We start from the raw sequence: 25,062 nt of genomic DNA, 5'->3' as shown, positions 1-25,062 counted from the left end.
ACTGTATTTTGCAAAGTGGAATTAAAGAGTCCAAAGGCAGCAGATGATCCCTCAGGCCAAACCTTTTAATAATGAGATCACCCACATGCTTGTAGAGTCACAGAATAAATCTCATGAAGCAAGCAGTCAAAACAGGAGTGGAGCCATCAGATTGTAACACATCCCCAAGGATCATTAGCTATACTAATCTGATAGGGGATTATTTCTCAAAACAAAAAGTGAATAATGAGAGCCTGAATATGAAACAAAACTCATTTACTTCAAGCCAAAGTACATGGTATATTTTGTTGTGCATATATTTCATGGCAGTTAATCAAAGTAACAGTAACCTGTAACCACATTTTGCTTGTTAAAACACAAACCATGAGGGGAAACATACAGACAGCTAAGCATAAAATATACTATTTATTTATTTAAAACATTTCTATGCCGCCCCCATCGCAGCAAAGCCTCGGGGTGGCTCACAACATAATTTAAAACATATAAATAACATATTAATATAATCATTTTTTTTCAAAAGCCCGGTAACATCTCGGCTAAAAATTTTAAAACCCATAAATACGTAATAAATTAACAATTAAAATAAGTTTTAAATAAAAAGGTCTTTGCCTGGCGCTGAAAAACAAATAACGATGGCGCCAGGCGGACCTCTCTGGGGAGCACATTCCATAGGTGGGGCGCCACTGCAGAGAAGGCCCTCCTCCAGGTACTCACCCTCCTAATATCATTCCTAATATGAGTACGCAGATACATTATATAGTAGTGGTGGCCAAACTGAGGCTCGGGAGCCACATGCAGCTCTTTGAATTGATTTTTCAGCTCGCTGCTCACTGCTGTGGGTGCTCACTTGCCACTCACTGCTGCTGCTTACAGGCTCCTGCTTGCTGCTCACTGACACCTGCAGGCACCTGCTTGCTCCTTGGTACCATTGCCTGCAGGCGTCCAGCTGTGGCTTAGATAGAAGAAAAGCCTACAACTCCCAATATGCCCCAGCCTGGAGATGTAAATCTCTCTGTGGGTTTTAGTTTGTTTTGCTTTGTTTTGTTTTTGGTATTTGAAAATCGGGTATATTGTGCTAAACTAGGCAGTATGAGAACATAGAACTGCTGTTCAAATTGGAAATCACTTCCAGTTTCCTTTGGTAAAATCTCCTGGGTCTTGACTTTCAAGTTCCCCTCCCCACCTGGTGTAGACAGTGATGTACAATGGATTAAGGTCAGAGAGATACAAAACTTCAAGAAGTCTGGGTGTTTTCAGTTTCTCAATGATTACAGTTAGCCAGAGGAAAGGGGAACAGTTAACATTCAGTTGCCACTTTTGGTGGCAGCCGTGCATTTGGTATAGTATCTAGTTTGATGCCAAAATAATTTATCTCTCAAAATCAAGCACAGTAACTGACAGAGACTCTGTTTTCATCAAAAAGATAATCATTGTGGCTTGGTGGCAGGTGAGAAACCTAGATGAGGAGCTCTGAGCATAACAAGGGGCATGTTGGATTGGGTTGTACAGTTTGCATTGACAATTTTGATTTAAACGTGGTATCTGCATTTTAGTTATTTTCTCTTGTAGTCAGTGCTACCTACACTACATGACATTTCGATAAAACATCAATTTATTTATTGCATGATTCAAAATTTGTAGAGCTGTTTACTGAAGATTAAATAATCTGTTATTTGACTCCTGTATGCATTATTTTAACAAAGCCCAGATCCAGTATGTTTTTTGACAGAATAGGATATTCCATTATTTGTTGGAATGGAAAGCTTGTACTGATAGCTAATTTCTTTGGGCACCCCAGCTGAAAGTAATCCAGCGTCCTGCACTGTTCAGCACTTTCTGTTCAAAATGTTGTGACTCTTTGTCAGCCTCGGTTATGACTGTGCGGCTTGCTTGAAAGAAATTAGGAGTGTAGGTACTCGGAGGAGGGCTTTCTCTGCGGTGGCGCCCAATCTATGGAATGCACTCCCCAGAGAGGTCCGCCTGGCGCCGTCATTATTTGTTTTTCGGCGCTAGGTGAAGACCTTTTTATTTAAACGTCATTTTAATTGTTAACAATATTTACTTATTTATCTGGCCAGGGCGACTTCTTTTCTTTTCTTTTATAACTTTTCTTTTATAACTTCTTTTATATCGTTTATATTCTTTATTTATTTTATATTATTAATTTTAATTTTATATTATTTCTGTATTGTATTGTATTTTATTGTGTTGTAAGCCGCCCGAGGCTTCGGCAAGGGGTGGCATGGAAATGTTCTAATAATAATAATAATAATAATAATAATAATAATAATAATAATAATAACAATAATACACAGAAAAACCTCCTTAGAGTTCACCTAGTAAAAGCAATCTTTCACCAATGTTGTAGTGAATGTCTTCAACTTTTAATGAAAGCTGACATTCCTTAGCAGCTCATTGGTCATGTGCTCATTAATCTATAACACAGAATTAGCCTTCTTGAAGTAGATGGAGCTCCTGAACTTGATCTTCTTTGTCTTTCATTTTCTCAAGCTGTAAAATGGGCTTCATAGGAATCTACTGTATCTCCACCCCCTTTTAAAACTGTGAATTCTTCAAAGTAGTCTTTGAAATTCATTCTTTCTTCAGTTATTGTGGTACCTGTGAACACTTGTTCAAACAACTGAAGTTGTGATTCTTGCTATCTTTACAATATTTGTATCTGCCATTGGCCTGATACCCTCAAGGCAATTTATAGATAAAATATGAAGATAGAATACAATACAATATATAAATTAAATTACAATAAATGAGTAAAAACAGAGAAAACAGAAGGGCTAGCAAGTAAACTGGCCAAGATAAAAGGTCTTACCTACATTGGAAGCAATAAAAGGCTTGGGGAAACAGTGTGGGCTTTGCCCCATACGAAAGAAAAAGTGTCCTGCGAGGGGGTTCCACAGTATGGATGCCACCACAGAAAAGGCCCTCCCTCTCCTGCTCCTTCAGTAACTGCTTTCTCACTGATGCATTTGAAATGTGATTTTGAATGGATTGATACAAAGCATCTTTTGTGCTTGTGTCTTTGGGTTTGCTTTTTTCTGTATGATGCCTTCAGCCATGCAGAGGGATGCATTAACTAGGGCAACCTTCCTCAAACTTTTACCTGCCAGACATGTTTGGACTGCAGGGCCCAGAATTCCAAGTCAGTGGCCGTACTGGGTGGGAATACTGGGAGTTGCAATCCAAATGCCTTTGAAGACCTCCAGTTGGGAAAGGCTAAACTAGGGGATATCATGGACATGTTGAGTAACAGAAATGCATAATAAAGGCAAACTATATATTTTTTCATCTATTCTCTTGATGAAGATAGGTTGTAGCTGTCGCATCCTCATGTGCACCTCTTTGATTGGTAGCAGAGTGCCTGATAAAAAGAACATAACACCTGTGTTGCAGGACTCCATCTAGTTCAGGATTCTGTTTGCACCGTGGCAAGGCAGTTGCCCATAGGAACCCCCCAAGCACAATATGAGTGCAGCATTCACCCCTACCCCCAAGTTCCCAAGCAGGCATACTGCCTCTGGTACTAAAGACAGCATATAGGTATCTCCAGTAGGATTGATAGCTGTGAAATTGCCCATTTCTCCTTTAAAGCCATTCAAATTGGTAGTCATCATTGGTGGTTCTAATCAAATTGATGGTTAAAACTGGGGTACATGAACATAACCAGAGTGCAATTCTCTTGGTGTGGTCAGAGTATGGAACGATATCAAGAGCTGGAAGTAAAAGAGCATGGTGGTCAGTCAAGTCCTATATCATGCTCAAGTGACTGAGTTATACAAATAAAGAAAAGTCACTGTACTGACCACAGGAATAAAACAGGGTTTGCTTCTGCTGCCCTGATGCAAAACACGTTTACAAGGAAATAAGCAACATAATCAACCTAACTATTTAATAGAGATAATATATTCTCAGAGTAAAAGTAATAAAATAACCTGCAACAATGTACGTATCTAGCTGCCAATGCCTATCTAAGGAATGTTCTTAAAAATAAGGAAGGATGTATGATGATTACTGATATAAGAATATAAGAACAGGAGAAAAGCCATGCTGGATCAGACCAAAGTGCCATCTAGTCCAGTATTCAGTACACACAGTGGCAAACCAGCTGCCCACAGGATCGCTCAAGTAGGATGGGTGCAAGACCTCCTCCTGCCCAGCTGCTCAGCAACTGCTGCATGCAGGCAGGCCACTGCTGGTGAAGGATAGCCAGCAAGTCTGTTAGTCGCTCATGGCCTCCTCCCTCATGAATCTGTCTGTACAAACCCTGGTGGGCCTTGGCATGCCCACGCCAGCCCAGATGCTGATCCCAGCACTGTTTTTTGCTCCTCCTATCATCAGACTTTCATAGGGTGAGCATTTGCCTCCCCTGCAGGCCATGAGGCTCTGTGACCCTAAGCTGCTCTACATGAATGTTGAGGAGATACTAAGAGGTGAAACAGACAATGACATATGTTGATTTGGGCAAAGGAATTGGGGAAGGAAAAGGTAGTACTTGAATGACTGATCAGTTTCTTTGTGTGATATCCTAGGTAATGATTGCTAATATGCAGAATCGCAGCCCTAAGCCTGGGCCTGCAGCACATGAACAAGAACTTGGATATTTTTTAGAAACAGGACTTCAGAGGGCCCATGTCTTGTACTTCAAAAATGGGTAAGAAAGCCTTTTCATCACTTGAGAAATATCTGCCAAAAAGTGAACTAGGCCAGCTTTGGGTGATAACATTATAAATTTATGGGTAGTTTGCAATTATTAACTCTTTCGTGACAGTAGAATTTACCTTGTATTTAATAATTTGAATTCTCAACAAAATAGATTTAGTGTACATTTGGGGAATCTAATCCCATACAAAGACCTCTAAAGATTCAGAATTTTGTGCAGAAGCTTTAGTAAGAAGAATGCTAGAAAAAAAAAGAAAACGATTGATTTTGTTTTTCCAAATCTCTTCAGTTACCACTTATTTTAACATTGTGCTGCAGGATAAACGTGCATGAAGACCAACAGTACGTATATGTGTGTTTTCATTTGTGCTTACTCAGTAGTAGATCCTTGTAGACTGTGCATGAGAGGTCATCCATGCTCTTGTGATAACTCGTAAGAATAGTCTACTAAAGATAGGTGTATACAAACTGCAAACGTTGCAGAAAATGAAGAAAGGAATTAAAGCCTCTGTTCATTTTTAAAGGCTTCAAAACTTGGTGCACTAGGTTTTAGATTAGTCTCTTACTCTGTCCTCCTCTTCCTAGAAATAAGTCGTTATAATTACCTTTCAGATTCAAATAAGCCTCTATAGGAAGAGTGGAATGTCATGCTGTGTTGGTATACTGAGTTTGATATAAATGTCATAACTGAGAAAAAGCACTCCAAGTTTTGAAACTGTTACAGTTGAGTTAGCATGTAACTGCTTATTTGGTTTCATAGGTTCCATTGTTAGTATTTGAGAAACAGTTTGGAATAATGCATGACCCCTGAGTTGTACTGTAGTTCTGCTACCGTTACTTGATTGAAAGAAAAATGGAATATTAACATTTCATTTTTCGAGTCTCCTAGTGGTGATGTGGGAGCAGGAGGGAAGTGTTATACCTGAACTGTATTTCCTGTTTTCAGTGGAAAAATATTGAAAAAGAATGAGCTACAGAATGCATGTTCCTAAGCTTTGCAAAGTACCAGTATATGAATTGCCATATTTAAAGCGACAAAGAGTTTATGAAGTCTGGATTTAGGCCTACAGTGAACCAGTTTTATACCATGAAGGTTACAGTTTGAGAAACTTGTAATGGCAAATTGATGTACTTCCCACTGAGTTAATCCTTTTCTAGGTACCATCAATCAGTGGGTGTCTTACTTCCTGAAAAGTTAAGGATTTTTTCTGTTACTAATTGTTCTTTCATTGGAATGAGTCCACATCACTATCTTAACATGCTGGAAGGTCTTGTGCTGGTCTCACTTCCAAAATTGCTATGCATTTTCACCCTCCTAAGTTTCATCATAAAAATAATTTGGTACAATCCCATGTGAAAAAAAGATTCAGAATTGGCTTGTAGGTATGTTAACAATATAATGGGACTAGGTTTAGACAGCTGACCAGTCAGTGGAGTTTTGGAGTACCTATATAAGGTATTCAGGTTAGACAGAGATGAGGTCAGAGCTTTTCAGAAAAGATTTACTGCAAAAAGAAAACAAAATAGCAATTAAATGGTTAAATGCTTCCCAGAAAAGGAGGGGTTGAGAGCTTATCTCACAGTTTTACTGGTATAACTGGCTTGTGAAGAGGAGGGTGGGGGATTTGCACTGCAGGAAAAGAATACTATACATGTCTATTCAGAACTAAGCCCCACTGAGTTCAGGGGGACTTGCTTCTAGTTAAGTAAGTGTCCATAAAATTGGAACATTAAATAAGTGTTCTGTTTGAACAGTGGAGAAGGGGGTGATGATCTAAGGGAAAAGGGGGACGGGCAAGAACTTAGGAGAATTTTGGTGTGTAAGAACAGGTATAGACTTGGCTAGGAAGCAGTGGGGTAGGCTGGGAAGCGCTGTTTCCAGATGTATGTCCCAAAGAATATTTGTTTTCCTGTTAAAGAAAGAAGGAGTTCAGGCAGAAGTGGATATATAGTACCCTTTACTTAAAGCTTTTCGTAGTCAATTCAGTAGGACAAACTGTGAGGCTTTTATTAGAGTTATTATTACTCTAATTCTTATTAGTAGTATCAGAGTACACTTTGATGTTTATGGTGTGATGAGGTTCCATGCTAGTTGAATAGCAATTGGGTACCACTCCCTTGTCTGTATCAAGAAGGGATTTTTTGGGGAAACTTTCAAGCTTTGCTTTTCTTTGTTAGCTACATCTCTGCTAACTTATCTTCCCTTTTTGAGCCTAGGCACCTGTGAGAGGATACACAAAATGATGTCAAAATCTTGTCTCCAACAACAAAGTATTTTAAAGTATTTAATAAACAAGGAAAACATGATAATATGATACTAATTACAAAAGAAGGAGAAGTAGTAGATAACTGTTATCTGAAACCATAGCATTAACTTTTTAAAAACATAATCAATTATTTTTATTATGCCCTCCTTCCAGTAGGAGCTCAGGAGCATATAGTTTCTTTCTCCATTGTATTCTCACAATAGCCAGTGAGGCAAGTTAGGCTGAGTGTGCACAACTGACAAAATTTCAGACAATGAGCTTCATGGGCTTAGTTTTATTCAGATCTTTACGGTATCACAGTGGCATATCTCAATTTTATTTGTTATGGAAACAGCAGGAGAAAAACCTAGAGCCCATTAAATAACTAACTGAATAAAATGGGTAATACAGTGTGCCAGCTGTAAAAGTTGCACTGGCTGTGCATTGAGCTGCCGTAGATTTGCTTTTTCAGTGCATCAGTGTTCACATCAGTACATTGCTCTTTTAAACAGATGGTAGATGGAGGCTAAAGATGTCTACAGCTGTGGATAGTGTGCTATAGTCAGTTCATCCAAAAACAAAACAATTCAAGACTTTTTGCTCCCAGAAAAAAATGGTTGAACCACAGAATACATACAACATGGCAATGACGGAAGGGTAACATTGTGTGGATATGCCGTAAAAAGTGAATAAATGAGGCAGGGCAATTCCACACTGCAGACAGTATCCAGTAGGGCACAACCACTATTGTAAATGTTGTTGCACTAGAGGAAACTAGCACAACACGAGTAATGTTAACTAAGGAGATGAATGTGCCAGTGAGTGATACAGGGTTTGTCATGCAGCTATGATTGGCTGCAGATTGCTGTGGTATATATACTAGGTGATGAACATGACTTTACTTTTGCAGAATCACCAAAACAGAGAACGCTGTTTTCATAAAATTGTCAGTTCTGCTCAGTGTTGCTCTATTTTTAACGTTGCTTTAAGTGTTTTTGGAATATCTTTTCTGTACCCTTGTATAAGAAAGGACACGTATGCCAGGACTAGGAATAGGTCAAGTTACTTGTACATACAATAGAACTGTCATTGTATAATGCATGAATTTTTCTGAGAAATACATATACTTCACCACTGATAGGCAGTTGATGTGGTGTGCTAGTTAAGACTGGATATTCCGTCAGATTCCTCACAGAATTAGGACAAAGTAGTTGACCTTGGCCAATTGCGTGCTCTTGACATGGACTTGCCTAGCATTCTGTTGACTCAAGTATATGATGATGCCAACTGCTGTATTTATAGATGTATATATGCAAGAGAGAAAGTGAGTACACACACTAAATGGAATATATATATAAAGATGTGTTCACCTGTAGAAAAGAAAGACACAGGCGCTGGTGCATGTTATATAGAGTTGCTTATTGAAGCAGAGCAATCTCACTTAAATTGGACCAAGTGATCCAGTTAATCTGTCCCATTATTCACCATCTCTACAAAGGTTTTGTTTTAAATGAAAGTGTTAAGCTGCTATTAGAAACATAGTTGTCTTTGAGGAGCCATTATCTTGTAGATAAACTGAAATAACAAGTAAGAGCATTTAGGAGAGACATGGAAAAGCAATTACCCTTCCAAAATCTAACTGCATTCCAAAATCTAACCCCATTTTATGTATAACAAAATATACTTTGTCTTTTATATAAAATAAATGTATATGTGAAATAAAAATATAATACGTAAAGTTCTTATAAGTTAGGTTGTCATTAGCCTCTTCTCCCCAAAAGAAGAAAACAGTTATAGTTTGACAACACTGTAAATAATGATTTTACTTGGAAAGGGAAGACTCCTTTCTGTTAGAAGCAGCGGATTATCCTCATATAAAGAAGTTTAGCAATTGTTAAAGGAATAATTCATATGAAATACTATTTGGGTTGGTTACCCTGCTGATTCTTTGCCTCACTTTTACTGTTGTTTGAAAGAAGAATTGTCATAGTCTTGGACCTCTGCCTTTACAGCACAAGCTGATTCAATAGATTATTGACACATTCTACAAAGTGATCTCTACATGATTAATCCTAATAATATTAATACTTAGAAATCTAAAATACTTTGGGCATGGGCCTTTTTCCTTTGAGAGAATGGTGTATGAATGCAAATGAATCACTGCAGAACTTAATAAAATTCTGCTTCTCCCTTACCTTCAACAGATTTGAAGCAATGTAGCAGGGCAGTCCAGAAAATGGGAAATATGTGTGTCCTTTCCACCCCCTCTTAACTTCCACACAAAGAACCTGCATGGCAATATGAGAATATGGGAGGCGCCTACAGGTTTTCCATTTCCTGAACTGCTCCAGCCCACTGTTCACTGTTCTGTATATACTGAGGAACCCAGAAATTGGAACTTCATGCAGAGTTGATGCACATGAAGTCAGAAAAAGTTTATCCCAGTACTAAAATAACCACTGAAATACTGTCTGCAGTCAGGATAACCTAAGTAACACTTTATCAGCTAGTTTAACCTTCAGGCATATATTAATTGGCACAAGGAGAGAGATGAGCTGTATTGTTTCATTTGTTGCAAACTGCTCTTTGTTGGCATTTCTCTCTTGTCTTGTCTTCCTCCTTTAATTAACTTGGCATCTCCACCTGCAAAGATCATCATTCCCTTTCTGTGTTATGTCCATATCACTCGTCTTTTATATCTCTCAATAGGCTTTCCTTTTTACTGGTTTAATAAGATTGTGGTGAATTGGTTGCTTTCATTTGCTTTTACAGATGTTTTTATTCAAACCTCCTGTGAACAGAAAAATATGTCTGAATGGAAGGGAATGTAACTTCTCCTTAGGCATGAGCTGTCAGGAATATTTAGTTCTGCATCTCTAAAGACCACTTGAATAATGTCATGTGTTCTCAGTGCTGTCTGAAGCACTGGCTTTGGAACAGAATACCAATAAGACATTTCTGTACAGATCAGTTACTTCATATCACTTCACCATGAATTTTTGCATTGCATGGAATGCCAGAAGAAATATTCCCAATATAAAAACACCCCTTTTATTAGTTTTGTACTTTCCATTCTGCCTTTATATAAAAAAAGTCATGTTCAGTATACATTTGATTTCTGAGTGTGTGATGAATAGTTTAAAAAACCCACAGAATCTTGTTTAAGTCTTGTTGTGCAGAGCTTAATTGTGTGGTGCATGTCCTAGAACAGTTGACAAGAATAAGAACTTAATTTGGTTTTGTCTACAAAGGCTGTAAAGTTTCCAGATGTAAGTCAAATCAGTGGAGCAATTTTAAAGTCAGAACCTTCACTTTATTTCCAGTGGAATGATTTTAAATTAATGCAGTCTGTATGGAAACTACTACAAATCTACTCTCTTTCCACTCTTTCTGTAAGGATAGATGGTAGAAAATAGCCTCTGATAATATGGTAGGCAAATTTCTGTTCCATCCTGTAAAGATTTTGAAGAAGCTTTTACACCTCAGGAGCCAACTTGGGTGATATAGTTCTTTCCTTATTTCCTCTCAGAAGTGATGTCACCATGTCATGTCATGCAAAATGTTAGTTAATGGCAAGAAAGAAAGAGAAGGAGACATCACTTGAAACTATAGCTTACAAACGCATTTTGAACGTGGTTTGCAGGAACCATGGTTTGTGTGTGCATGTAATAAGAAACTATGGCTGATGCTCATTGGGAGGGAGGATATCATTCCAGAGATGGGAGGATGAAAGGAGAAGGCATGTGAGCCTCCTAATTTGACATTGGGGTTTATAAGTGAGGCAAGTATTATGGCATTCAATGTGGATAAGTGCAAGGTCTTGCACTTGGGACACAGGAATAGGTTTCACAGGTAAGGGATGGGGGCAAGTGACTGGCGAGTAGAACTTGTGAAAGGAATCTTGGAATACTGGTTGACTGCAGGCTAAACATGAGTCAGTGGTGTGACGCAGTGATCAAGAGGGCGAATGCCATCCTTGGAAGCATAGCCAGAAGTTTGGCTTCTAGTTCAAGAGTGGCATTATTGTCACTCTATACCACTGTGGTGTGCCCACAACTGCAGTATTATGTTCAGTTAATTCATTTAATTCATATCACCCTTCCACTAAAAAATTGTTTTTATATATTTAGGGCACAGGCACATAATTGCTGCATCTCAGTTTTCAAAAAGAATATTTAAAAAATACCTAATCCCGTTGATTCAGGTGGAACAAAATAGCTTGTCAAGGCATTTCTCAAGGAACTTGAGTTCAAGCTGTAGTATGTGAGTAGGGACAGAGTGTATCATCTTTTAGTATAAAATAATATGATTGGGCCTTGCTTGTGGGTCCACTCTTAAGATGAGTTAGTCTGATGGGAATTAGTAACATGGTCTTCTCAATATTGGTCTAGACCTGATGAGGTAAGTGCCCTCCTGAGAAAAGTTTAGTTGCAGGATGCAAAAAGGCTTCAAAGTCCACATGTTTAAAATGGCTTTTAGTTGTGATGTTCAGATATGCTGCTATTAAATTGTTTTACTGCTTTGGTTTGGAAATAGTTTTACTCGGCCTTATGTTTCAAGTGCAAATATGAGAGAGGAGTTGTATCTTTAATTGTAAAGGTTTATTAATAATAATATATTTCATTGTATGATACTGTTATGTTGTTAGTTGCCTGGAGAGAACATGGTCCAAAATGGTGTATTATGAATAGTAGAAAGAAAGAAGGAAAGAAGAAATCAGCATTTACAGACATGCAAAAGATGGGAAAGGCGGGTAGGAGGCCACATTGTTCAAAACCCAGAGATAACGTCAGATGTTCCTAGTTAGATGCTTTAGCTTAGGGATCTAGAGCCTCAGCCCAAGGGTCCATTGCTGGTCCTCCCTAGCTGGCCAAACCCCTTCTGTTTCCTCCAACAGCCATTGGGTGGTTACCTGGCAGTCCCCTCTGTGCAGTCCAACCCTCATTTAAAAAATGTTGCCATGTTTCTCCTGTGGTTTAGCTACTTGCAGTAAGAACTTTAAGTAAAAATGTGTTGGAATTTTGGACCTGCCTCTTTTGCTCCTGGCCCTGCCCAGCACTGGCATGTGGCTCCCAACAAGTTCTCTGAAATAGAATTCAGTGCTCAGGCTGAAAAAGGTTTAGCACCCTCGCTGCATACTCCGCTGTTAGTGGCAAAGAAAATTGTTTCACAGTCCTAAGGTATCTTCAGAAGGAAGTGACAAGAACCTTTAGAAAGGGGATGTTTCCTACAGATGGAAAGCTTGTGTTTCCATTGACTGGGTAGAGAGTGGGGAGTTTTTACCAATCCAGGGAAGTATTGGCAAACTGGATGACTGGGGATTAAAGGTCTAAGATTTTTTTATTTATCTGAATACTGCCCCATAGTTTCATTTTGATAAGGCAAGATAATAAACTACTTGTTATAATTCATTTTGTAAATGTGACTAGGCTTTCATATCAATAAGCAGAACATCTCTGATAAGATGGAACAGGGTTAAGATATTTGAGCTTTATATGAGCCAGACACACATCTGAACAAGGTCCAGATCTTTTAGAAAAATGAGCCTGTGAATCACATTTAAAGGATACTGTTTTGTTTTGATTTTTTACACATAGGTCCAAAGCAAGTGTTTTTCTGTTTTCTGCAGCCCAACACATGGATTGTGCATCCAAGCAGGTCCTTGCTGCATCCAAGCAGGTCCCAAGTTCAAGTCATGTTGCAGCAGCGGCTGTTCCCTGTACATCTTGTATTATTGCTGTCTCCTTTTCTCATTTTCCTTAAAAAGTCGCCTTTAAGATACTAATAAAGTTGCCTGAACAAGCCACATGGTGCTGTGCTATATTTCAGGATCTACCCGTCTTAGCTAAAAGTGGGAGTTGTTCCTTTCCTCTGGCAGTTGAACCACTCAATAATTTACACAGTTTACGTGAGCTAGGTTTTCCTCTCTTTGCGCATTCCAGGCAACAGACGGTTCCTTTGCAAATGTTCTTTATTCACCAAAGTATAGCCAGTACACAGTTACTTCACAAAGAATCTCTGAGCATGCACAGAGCAGTTTGTTGAACCCAATCTAACAGCTACTTCTGGAAATCCTCCTATTGAGCATGCTTGCGCCTGATCCCTTCATTTCATCAACTAATTTCATTCTATAGATGTTAATCTCAAAGGAATTGCCAAGCTTTTTGAAATCATAGTGAGAAATCTTCCTTTTTTTAAAAAAAGTGTGAACTCCCACCTTATGCTTTTAGTTTCTAGGGTAGAATTCCTTATTTGTAAGCAGTAAGTCTCTTTTTATTGTAAGATGTGGGGTCTGGCAGTGACTGGTGTGAAAACATGCTAACTGATTCATAGCTTCCGTCATAAGAAAGATAAATTAGCATGGCGTTTAACTGGTGTCCCAGATTTCCTGAACATTCCCACACTATAAACCTCTTAAACTAACCTTTGTCCTGGTAGTTACGGTGCTGTGCTTGTGACTGTGCAGGCTCATGTTAAGGAAATGAGCTGCCCCGAGGCTTCGGCGAATGGGGCGGCATAGAAGTTCCCTAAATAAATAATAAATAAATAAATAAATTCTGTGATCACAAACAGAAATGCTATTGGATGTGCAAGGGTACAAAAAGGGCAGCTCAACAGTGTGATGTACCTCTTCTTTAAAATGCAGTTCTAGTTATCCTCTGTTTTGGTTGCCAGGCTACAAACTGCATTCCTCTCCTCAATCCAAAATATCTAAAAATACCAAATGTGTGGGATGCTGAAGCGGCACAGGGATACAGCTTGGGGTACATGGATGTCCTGAAGCCAAATGTTTGATTCCAAAAGTACATCCCAAATTAGAGAATGCTTGTTCCTATATAGTTCAATTTTAGGCTTTTAAATATCAGATCAATTTCCATAGCCTCTGTTGATGTAAGTTTTATTGGGGGAAACTACGTTCATTTTGTGGTATGCCATGTTTTCTTAAAATCTTTTCTAGAATTAACAGCACATCTTACTCATTAAAGCATTTTCATTCTTCATTTTTTAAAAACAGTCCTTTCTTTAGGTGATGCAAAGCCTAGACGACCCCGACTGTATAATTCAAAACCAGTAGTCGAAGGAATAGTGGACTTAATCATGTATGGGCAGCTCATCACCACCCTTGAAGCTTTAAAGTTTAATACGTCCCATCTCAAAGCAACTTGAAACTAGTCATCAGCTGCTGTGGGATTTGCGGGAAGCATCACAACAGTTCATTAGGCCGCCTTCAATGTTCTTCCAGCAGCTGCAATGGTTTTTGTTTCTGTGCCATTCTTTTTTTGGGAGAAAGTGACAATGGCACTGCAACCTAATTACACTGGCATTTTCTCTCCCAGAAGATGGACTAGTTCTGATGCTGGAAAAAGTGACTCCTCCCACATGGCCTTGGGTTTCTGACATCAAAGCAACTCAGAAAAGTGACATCCTCTAGTGGTTCCCACGACCCTGAGATAATGTTGGCAGAGGCTCTTAGCTTTTCTGCACTGCTCATAGATGTGCTTGCTGATACTCATACTGGCTCCATTTCACATTAGAACATTATTTGTAGCTGTGGGAGAAAGAGCTTAGAGCAACTGCCAAAACACCATGGCAGAGAACAGGTGCCAATGGCTGAACAGCAGCAGCAGCACCCCCTCTTCTTCCTCCAATGCATTTATATTCTACCTTTCTTCATTTTAGAAAGAACTCAGGGTGACTTACAAGGTACTCACCTTCTTAGCTCTCCTCTTTCAAAGGAGAAGCTAATATATGTGTGGCCAAAGGTGAAGATAATTTCATCCCTGTCATGTTTCAAAACCTTTTCCATCTAGTTTTAGTGTATTTACTATGATGGAAAGCAGAAGCTGGAGAATGTGGCAAGAACTAGCAAGATCTGAGTTAACTGCATCCGTAAGCTCAGATTATGTACAATAATTGATGTTTTCCCTTAACTTCCTAATTTATTTATGTATTATATAGGTAATATCCCACCCACCTTTCTTCAATAGTGTCTAGCTGGTTGTTGCATCATGAGTATTCAGATCTAACTCTTAAGCCCTTGTTTCCTCTCTCATTCATCTTTCAAATGTTGAACATATATATTACTGCTAGACAAAGCTACGCGTAGTAAACTTCTCTTCCTCGCCTAATGGGCAGGTATTTTGCTAAGGAATTTTCAATTTTGTAGCCTCTGGAGATAAGGTTTATTCAAAATGACCATTTTACAAAATTATGAACTTTTATTAGCTCGAGTTGACACAACTGCTAATGTTTGCCTAAGTCTTCCCTTCTTGAAATAATAAGCTTCTTAAAGGTATTCTGGGGGTGGGGGTTGCTTCAGACATTAAAGGCGGAACAATCCAGAAATCACCTAAATATTGTTCTAATTATGTATTCGTGGGAATAAAGTCAGCAGACTTAAGCTGGAGATGTTATTTAAGCTAGAGAAGCTGTTATTTAAGGTAGAGAAGCATGTTATGGCCAGGGTTCAAGAAAGTAAAGGTGCTTGCCCACCAATTTCTGCTCCAAACCGCCTTCCTGAGCCACTTACCCCTCTCTGCAGGGTTTCAAATGTGTGGAGAATATCCCTGAAGGATGGGTAATAGCTAGAAAGAGCTAGCGATGGAACAATCTGTCAGTTATGATGTCTTTCTCATTTTCCTACTCTTCAATTATTTATTTATTTATTTATTAAAACATTTTTATGCCGCCCCATTCGCCGAAGCCTCGGGGCGGCTCACAATAATTATAAATATATAATTTATATTATATATAAATTATATAATTTATATATAAATTTAGTTCATCCCTTGCCTACATCGGGTTGCAATTTCCAAAATGTTCTGCGCAAAAATCTGTACAGGTTTTGGTGTGGATTTCTCTGCATGCATGCATTTTTGCAATCAGTTTTCCCTATTCTGTATAATTAGAATCAAAGGAATGGAGAAGTGTGGTTGTCTAAGTATAATTGTATTTCAGTTTGTACATTGGTTTGGTAAAAGTTAATTAGTTAAACTTACATAAAAATGGAAACTGAATAAATTTCTCTTCCATGCTTGGGTGATCTTTTGTTAACTGGAGATGCTGGGGATGAAAAGGGAGTCATCCATAATGCTGTTTGGAGTTGTTTTCTAAAATAAGGAACAAGCCTTTAAAATACACAGCTAAGGTTAAATACAAATTTTGCTTAAATGTGATTACTGAAGTAGCACCTATTTATATATATCACATGAACTTGTGAGGATAGAAATTCCATCTGGCCTGCCATAATTGATGCTTTGTCAAACTTGGACACCCTCTGTAGACATCTGCTTTGGTTCATTTTTCCATTCCTTGGTTTTCTTTCACCACTTGATATACAGTGCTGGAAGGTATAGGAAGTTAGAGCAGAGAAGATGACTATCAAATATAGGAAAATAGCTAAGGCAAGAAGTTGTTTTCCAGGGTATTATTACTACTATATTTAAGTAGGGCATTTTGGTCTAATAACTTTAAATTATTATGCAACTCTGCATTGGAACATTCACTAAAGCAATGTTGAGGCACTGCAGAAGAAAATAATCTCAGCCCTGACATTGTGCCAAAGCGCACTGCACTGCTTTTTTTTTTTTTTAACCCCTGGCAAGAGTGCTGATTAACTAACTTGTAATGCATTTTAATCTCACATCATTGCACAGCCTGGGCCACAGGTGCCCTGGTGCAATATAAATCATTTTGTATTATGCTGGAATGCAGTTTCTAAACCAAGCAGAGTATGGGTGCAGGTCCATTACCTGATACAGAATTATGCCTTTCTGCCTGTGAATTGCGCAACTGCATCATTTAGATATCTGTCTGGTGTGTGATAATAAGTGCATCCTAATAATAATAACAGTTGTAATCACTATAGTTTCTAGTGCCATTTTTACATGTGGGCAACTGAGTTTGCAGTAACATGTATTAGAATGAGTACAGGGAATTCCAAGGTTAGTTTCTGGTAAAAACTCCAGGAGATGTTGTTGAGTGCTTAGGTGATCTGTGCCAATGACATTTCTCCTTTGTTTTCTTTCAAATTGTGCAGATAAATTATAGCATACAAATTCATGTATATATTAATATAGCATATTTATCTATAAAACCAATCATAGTTGCTGCAGTCCTTTAAAAATATAACTTACCTAAAAATGGCATCTAACTTCCAGTGTGGTATAGGGATTAGGGTAGGACTGAGATGATGTGGCATCAGATGTGGATTCTTCCAGAGATCATATTGGGAAACTTTGGGCCAGAAGGTATCCTCTCCATCAGCTTAAATTACCTTACAAGTTGTTGGAGAGGGAGGAGCCATGTATGCTGCCTGGGAATTATAAAATAGAAAATACATAAATAGATCAGAAAACAATAACAATTCAGGTTAATCTAATATAGAACAGATCCTTAGCTAGGGCCTTGTGGAAAGCCCAGTGGGAACCAGGAAGGCCATATTAAGCAGTAGGCTTCTAATCCTGAAATATTAACTCTTGCAGTGTTTAGCAGAGGGCAAGACTCACTGGAGAAGTCAATCATGTTAAGGAAAGCCAAACACTCAAATAGTAGAAGACCAAAATGAGATGGATCAACACTAATTTAAATTGAATGTACTACTTTGAACATCATGTTTCCTGAACAAGTATATATGTTATTGGATCACAATAACAATCATAACTTTCTTGTTTGTTTGCTTATTTAGTTATTAGCTTTATATCCCATGTTTTTCTTTACAACAAACTGAAAGTGGCTCACATCATTCTCCTCTTTCTGCTCTCAATCTTACCCCACAACAACTACCCTGTGAAGTAGGTTGGACTGAGAGTCTGTGACTGGCCCAGAGTCACCCAGTTGGCTTCATGGCTGAATGGGGACTAGAGCCCAGACTGCCTGAGTCCCAGTCCTGTGCTCCAAACCACACCACACTGCACTGTTTGCAATGAAATAGAACCTTTGTACAATTTAAGAGCTTAATGCAGAAGCTTCAGTCATACAGTTGACCAGAGGTTGGATGGTATAAAATAGATGTTTAAAATCACACAAGTGGGTTCTAGGTATATATGGTAGTATCTCCTGGATTCCAAGGTAATGAGGAGCTGCTAGTGGCAGCTCTGGATCCAATGCTTAGCCCATATTAAAATATGATACATGAGGCAGCTTTGCAATAAATGGTTAATATTTTTTATCTAGGTACTTTATTGTATGCATCTGAATGGGAAAATGATTAGAAGGAAATAAGTGTGTGTGAAGCAGCAGACGCGGATAATGTGTGATATTTTACTTCCATTAATGGATTATACTAACAAGACAAACTGAAACTAAGCATTCAGAGTTGCATACTGCAGGTTTCCTGCTAGCTCAGTGGCCAGGTTTATTTATTTAAAACATTTTTATGCTGCTCCCATTGCAACAAAGCCTCGGGGTGGCTCACAACAAAGGTTTGCGTCTCCCCCATCTTGTTTTTTCAAGTGTTGCCTGTTATGCTCTTGTTTATCAGTTTCCTTTGACTTTAGAAAAGTTATTTTTATGTGGATTGAGACATGCACTTCTTGGACTCATTCATTCCCATATTTATTTCCCTTTGTTTAGCAATAGTAGGAAATGCTTTTAGTTTTGGAGGAAATTACAAATGAATATAAAAAGGAGATGTTTTAAATAAATAATTTAATGTTTTAAGTATTGGTTGGAAATATTACTGAATTCTGTGTATATGTACAGGAACTTGACAAGAGGTGTTGGTAGATTTAGAGAGATTCTAAGAGCTGTTGAAACGAGAACTACACAAAATCTACGCATGGTGAGTTTTTATAACCATTTATATGCTTATATGCTTTTCAGCACCAGGTCAAGACCTTTTATTTTTCCATGATTTTAATGTTTAAATATTTTTAACTATGTTTTATGCTCAGTCAGGGATTATTATGGGTTTATATATACAGTGGTACCTCGGCTCACGAACTTAATCAGTTCCAGGACTCTGGTCATAACCCAAATTGGTCATGAGCCAAGTCAAATTTCCCCATAAGGGTCAATGTAAATAAGGTTAATCCATTCTGCAACTATTTTTTTACTCACAAAAATTTGAAGCAACGTGGCAAAGAACAACAAAGATCGCAGCCATTCCCCCCCCCCCCACAACGATTGTGCAGGGGGGTGGGGGGAGACAGGCGCGATCACGGGCGTGCTGAGGAGGAGGCGGGTACAATCGTGGCCATCTCCCCCCCAGCATGACCGCAATCGTCCCCGTGGAGGGAAGGCGGATGCGTGCGCAATCATCACCTGATGCAGAGTTCGCAACCTGTGGCAAAATTTTTATGAAATTTCTGTTCACGACCTGATTTGGTCATGAACTGAGGCATTCGTGAGCCGAGGTACCACTGTATTTATTGGGTGTTCTGTTTGTAAGCCATCTAGAGACGCGCAACATAATTGGATTGGATAAAAATACCCAAATAAATAAATAAATAAAATTAAAAATTAAGTTTGCAATCCTGTACATGCTTAATTGGGAATAAACACAGTGGGGCTTATTTCTGAGTAAAAGTGCATAGGATTGTGATGTAGTAATATTTTGTGCATTGTAGTTTGGTGACCGTATCCATAATTCAAAAATAGAAACAGTATGAAAATGGAAGTACTGATTAACACACATATGTGTAAATTACAGTTAGAGCAAATTATGTGGAGAAGAAGTTTGATCAATGTATTTTGAACTGGTTTGCACACAATGCAAAACCCATGAGCAAGAATTGAGCCTGAGCTAAGCCTTTGGCCTGCACACCCACAACTTCTCCTGTGATACTAGGAGGAAAATTTTCCTAGCATTTAGTTTAGCTTTCAAGAGAGCTCTGGCTTCTTACACACTAAGCAGAGATTTTACTTTTAAAACAAACTAACCAGAGCATGTTAGTGAGAGAAGGATTTGAGAGTAGACAAGCTGGAGTTTCACTGGGGCATGTTCTTAGTTGTGTTTGCAGCACTAATCATGACTTAGTACTATGTGTAAACCAGCCACTAGAATGTTGATAAGCGGGAACTGCAACGAAAAGTTTGGTGCAGAGTTTTCCCAGTCAAGTTTTCAGTTGCTCTGTTCCATTTTCTCTCCTTCCCTATTTCTAGGTACCTCTCCACTGCTCCCCGAAAAATTAGTCAGCATTCTTTGTCCACTGTGCATGTTTGGTTTATTTGTCCCAACATTAGACTTGTTTCTGAAGTTCATTCTGCTTCTGCATAGCTTGGAATTCCCAGAAGTCTGTTGTGTGCATGGATAGTGGCCTTTTGGCTACCTTAAGTATTGGTATTTCAAGAATGAGTTTGTTATTAGTATACATGTTTTTATCTGCTACTGTGTTAAACTTTTGGGGATTCTCTTGGGGAATGTGGTTGCATTTTATATTGTGTTTTGCATTATACTGATGTTTTATGCAAGTCATCTTGTGTACTGCTGTAAGGAGGAGACAAATAAATGAAGAAACATACCACTGATGATACATTGAGGGCACACTTCCTTGTTGAAATATATTATATTGTTGTTATTGTTGTACTCAATATTATTGTTCAGTAATGAAGCATTATTCTTTACATTCTGTTTATGGGTAAAATCTTACATGAATTTACTAATGTTCCTAGTTCTGTATCGTGGTTTTGTACACCACTGACTAGGTCCAAATGTCTTTCCTTGTTAACAGACCATAGCGAGGCAATTAGCTGAAATCTTGTTACGAGGCATGTGTGAACAGAGTTACTGGAACCCACTGGATGATCCTCCCCATCAATCACCACTTAACGATCCTCTCTGGAAAAGTGCAAACACTAAAACTTATGCACTTAGCAGAAGGCCACGGGTATACTCTGGAGAAAAGTACGTTTTTATCTAATTTATATGAGTTGTTGGTATTGTTAATATTTACATTGGACTAATATTTACATTGGAAATAAACTTTAAAGCAAGTCATTATGTGTGTAAGACACAGGTGGAGAAAAAAATCACCTTGGTGGATAGCATTAATTTTTTTAAGGTATGTATGTGCCATGATGCTTCCCATTACAAACCAATGCAAGTGTGCAGCTCTGCACTTGCACAAGTTTTCTTTTTTACATGTATGAAAATGTTTGCTCACATTTGTGAAACAAAATTACAAAAATAGGTGGTGAATCAGTGATGGCCCCTCCATTCTGCTGCTTGTGCGGTTTGGAGGGGCTGACACTGAGAGATTACAAAAAGGGATCTCTCAGAAAAAAGGGGCAGGGAAAGAGACATATCAAGTGCAGAAGGGCTCATGGTCAGTAAGGCGAAAGGAGACAAGATGGGCCCTACTGCAAAATACCCTGGGATACCCTCAAGAAGAATCAAAGAGAAGGGGAAGGATGGCCCAAAATTAGGCTGATCATCTTTCAGGTACATCTTGTATTTTTTCCATGAACAACCTGCACTGCCTCGCTTATTTGTAGGGTAGGTAGCCACGTTGCATAAATCTACCCAAGGTGTGTGAAAGATTTAATATGCAAACTGTAGGCAACCTGATGGCTGATTCCCAAAACCTTCCTGTTAAGGACTTAATATCTTTTTTAAAGTCTCTTAAAATGTGAAAGTTATACTGGCATTGTGGAGAAATGCTTGCAATGATCTGTACTGTATGTGCTTCAAAATAAGTACTTCAACAACTTAACCTTAATTATGTAAGCGTTCATCATCAGCTTTTGCTCTTGCAATGACCTAAATTGATGAAGAGCAGCAGATTGAGTTCTCCACTTGCTTAACAAGTTAGGATAAAAGTGTCTTTACTGGCAGGCCTAACAATTGTGGACATTTGGACACTTGCCTCAGTGTGAGCAGCTGTCAGAAATGGCTTTTTAAAAAACTTTTGGACTCTCAGAAGTATTACCCATTTTGAGCCTTGCAATGGGCTAGGCTAGAATTTGATGCCTAAGCTCTGTGAAGCGACAATACCTTCAGATCTTTGGATTCCAGTTATTATCACTGCAGCAAATGTTGATGTTAATTTTTGTGCTCTGCTGCCTCCTTCAACAGCAGATAACAGCATTTAAAGTTAGTAGACTTTCTAAAAATATTGGACTACAAAGGATAAAACAATTCTTTATACTGTTTATATAAAGATTTCCAAATGCTGAAGATGATAATTAGTATATGTCATTTCCTAGGCTTTGTTTCAGAATCATAGGAGAGCAATTAAAATGTTAATGCTTCCAGGCTCTCATTAGCAATGAAGAAAAACTTGAAACTTTATTTTTTTTCCCTCAGGATTAATCAGAAAATGTTGCATAAACCAGCCTTATATTACAAGGGCTGAGCCTCTACCTTTACTCACTTATGTCACTTTGTGCTGGATGGAGATTTTAAAATATGGTAACTTTAAGCCAAGGAGGAATAGTTCCAAGCTCTTCCTCTGCCTTTAAACTAAAAATTCATTTCGAGCATGTTTAAATGCACTCACTGTTCACTTGCCCTTGCTTTCATTTAGCACTATGGGCATGGTAAGTGGAGTGGATTTTGTTTTATCAGACTTTTTGATGTACTGAATTATGCATAGAGCAGAATATTAGGGGAGTGTTTCCTTGAACTTAATTTCCAATGGGGAAAAGGAGCCGTTCTTGTGGTGTGCTTACTTTTTCTCTTACATAAAAAAGTTCATTTTCTACATTTAATATCTATGCAGATTTTTAGAGCTCCACCCACTGAACTCTCTTAATCTTTTGGAAAAGTGAGAAGAGACACGAAAAATGAGGGTGTAGGGAGTGGCCTTTTACCAGGTCAGACTGTTTGTCTGTCTTGCCCTGTATTGTTTACTCTGACTGGCAGCACCTCTCGAGGGTCTCTGGCAAAGGCCTTTTGCATCTTCTGCCATCTTATGTTTTTGAAAGGGAGATGCTAGAGTTTGAACATGGGAAGCACCAACGCTGAGCTTCCAGCCCTCCCACAACCACTCACCTGCTCCATAAAAGGAACTGGCACTGTAGCAACACTACCTCTGGCCATTTAGCAGTGGATGGAACAGGCGAGCCACCTTCATGTTTAGAGCTACTTGTTTGCTTTGTAGGAATGCAGTGGAAATCCGTTGTGTAGCTTAGGAGCTCTCTTGTTGAAGCCTGCTTTCCACTTTCCCAGTGATGTTAAAGGTGCATTTGCAGATCTGCTTAAAGAGAAAGAGAGAGATTAATACTGATTCAGTAAAATTAGGGGGGAAAGTAGCTAAAATGTCAGGTACGGTGATGCAACAATAGGAAGACTATGGAGAAAATGTCTTCAGGCCGCTAAGAGAATATTGCTATAAATGCAAAAGTATGGAGGTGGCGGCAGCATTTGTACTTGTGCCGAATATGACTATTTATAGTTGCCAAAATAGCAAGTTTGGTTAATCTGTTGGTTAATTCTAATTACTGCAGTGCTGGTACACTTTGAAGTATCTTTTTTAAAAGTTGTTTTATTCCAATAATTTGATTTGCTGCCATGAAAGCCAGAACTGGTTTTCATACACATTATTTGGCATAACTGTTAATCATTGTATGTCATTTATTCTGGAGTAAGGTTATTTTTAAGGTAATGAATACTCAATTTTTAACAGCATTTTCTGTCCTCAAGAAAACACGGAAGAAGCTCTCTTGCTGCTGCTGATTAGTGAATCTATGGTAAGTAAGCAAGCTTTCATTAAAGTTAACATAATTTTTGTTGCATTTTTACCATTGGGGTAGCTGTTCTCATTTTTCCAGTGATAATAGATGTTGAATATGTCATTGAGCATGTGTAGAGTGCTGTAGCTTTCCACTGAGCAAATGTAGGTTGCCCATACCTTTACCTAATTAATGCATTGAACTTATAGTTACCTGGGCCACTCCTTTTATAAATTAAGCAGTGCTATTACCAGCATACAGAGAACACCTTCCCCTCCCCATAGAAAGTTTTCTTTGTGTTCTCTCTGTGCGCCTCAGATTCAGACTCTGCAGCTTCATGGATCCTCCATTGGTAAGCTGCTATAGCTGAAGAATTTTTGGCTAGAGCCCTCCCACAAACATCTAATATGAACGATCCAGTGGATTCCACTCACCCCTCAGTTTCTTCTTTGACTGCCACTCTTGTAGGTTCAAGGAAGCTGTTATCCATTGGACTGTGCTTTCACTGAGGTTCTTTGTTTCCTCCTCTTCCTCCTCTTTGTTGTCATCGTCTCCTTCTTCAATATTTTCTTCATTTCTTTATTTCCCCCCTTTTTTCTCCTTATCATTTTCACATGGCCCAGGGCTCTAAGGCCTTAAGGACCCTGTTGAAGAAGTAGATTCACTCTTTCCCTTTGCAGCAGTTGATCACAAAAATGGTATTGATTTTACTTTACTTTTTGCCCTCTTGTCATGTCATAGGCAGGCTCTTGCTAGTTCTTACACTTACAAGGCCTCTACTAAGTCCATTAGGAAGTCATTCTTAGGGAGGCAGGTGATCAGGATCAGTTTGATTATTAGAGGTGGATATCTCCTGATTCAAAGCTTGTGTTCACCAGGAGAGAGTTGGATGTGAAGAAAGGGCAGTAATAGAGACAGGGGTTTCCATCTGCAAGTCTGCTTTGATGCAGAGGTCATATCTCAAGGGTGGGAGGCAAGCAAACAAACAGGCGAGAGCTGGCTGCAAAGGAGCAGCAGAAAACAAGTGCACATTTTAAGGCAAGAAGTAAATGGTTGATCTGTTTTGTCAGGGGAGATTTAAACATGGCATTGTTTCGTCCTTGCTCAGTCAGTTCATCGAGGAAAGAAGGGACATGCTAAGGAGTGGCAGTGACAAAAAGAACCATTGCTGGAGTTTGCACCACAATTTCCACAGAAGGATTCAATGTATAGTCTAGTATTTTTGCAGGATCTTTCCATATATAGCTCTGGTCTCTCTTAGGCTGTGCATGTTGAGAGGGAAAAGTATAAGTGTCCACTCCTAGTGTTATTTTGTCCTATGCAATGTTTTACTAATACAGTGGTACCTTGGCTCACAAAATTAATCTGTTCCAGGACTCTGGTCATGACACAGATTGGTCGTGAGCCAACTCAAATTTCCCCATAAGGTTCAATGTAAATAAGGTTAATCCATTCTGTAACTATTTTTTTTAATCACAAAAATTTGAAACAGGTGCACTATGTGGGGAGGCAGGTGCTATTGTGA

At 38.7% G+C, this 25,062-nt stretch overlaps 1 protein-coding gene across 6 annotated transcripts in view; it reads left to right on the top strand.

Annotated features, from left to right (window-relative positions):
* TTC7B (tetratricopeptide repeat domain 7B) overlaps positions 1-25,062 on the top strand; it is a 142,293-nt gene that overhangs the window by 25,998 nt on the left and 91,233 nt on the right. For all 6 annotated transcript variants that reach the window (XM_044435638.1, XM_044435634.1, XM_044435633.1 and 3 more), the window contains 4 exons: positions 4,548-4,669; positions 18,627-18,705; positions 20,597-20,769; positions 23,492-23,555. In XM_044435638.1, the coding sequence (XP_044291573.1) occupies positions 4,548-4,669; positions 18,627-18,705; positions 20,597-20,769; positions 23,492-23,555 (438 nt within the window). The remainder of the gene's footprint in view (positions 1-4,547; positions 4,670-18,626; positions 18,706-20,596; positions 20,770-23,491; positions 23,556-25,062) is intronic.

Source organism: Varanus komodoensis, unplaced genomic scaffold, assembly GCF_004798865.1.
Source record: "Varanus komodoensis strain SLA01 unplaced genomic scaffold, ASM479886v1 scaffold3, whole genome shotgun sequence".
In the NCBI taxonomy this organism is placed as follows: domain Eukaryota; kingdom Metazoa; phylum Chordata; class Lepidosauria; order Squamata; family Varanidae; genus Varanus; species Varanus komodoensis.
This window is presented reverse-complemented; position numbering and strand designations above follow the sequence as displayed.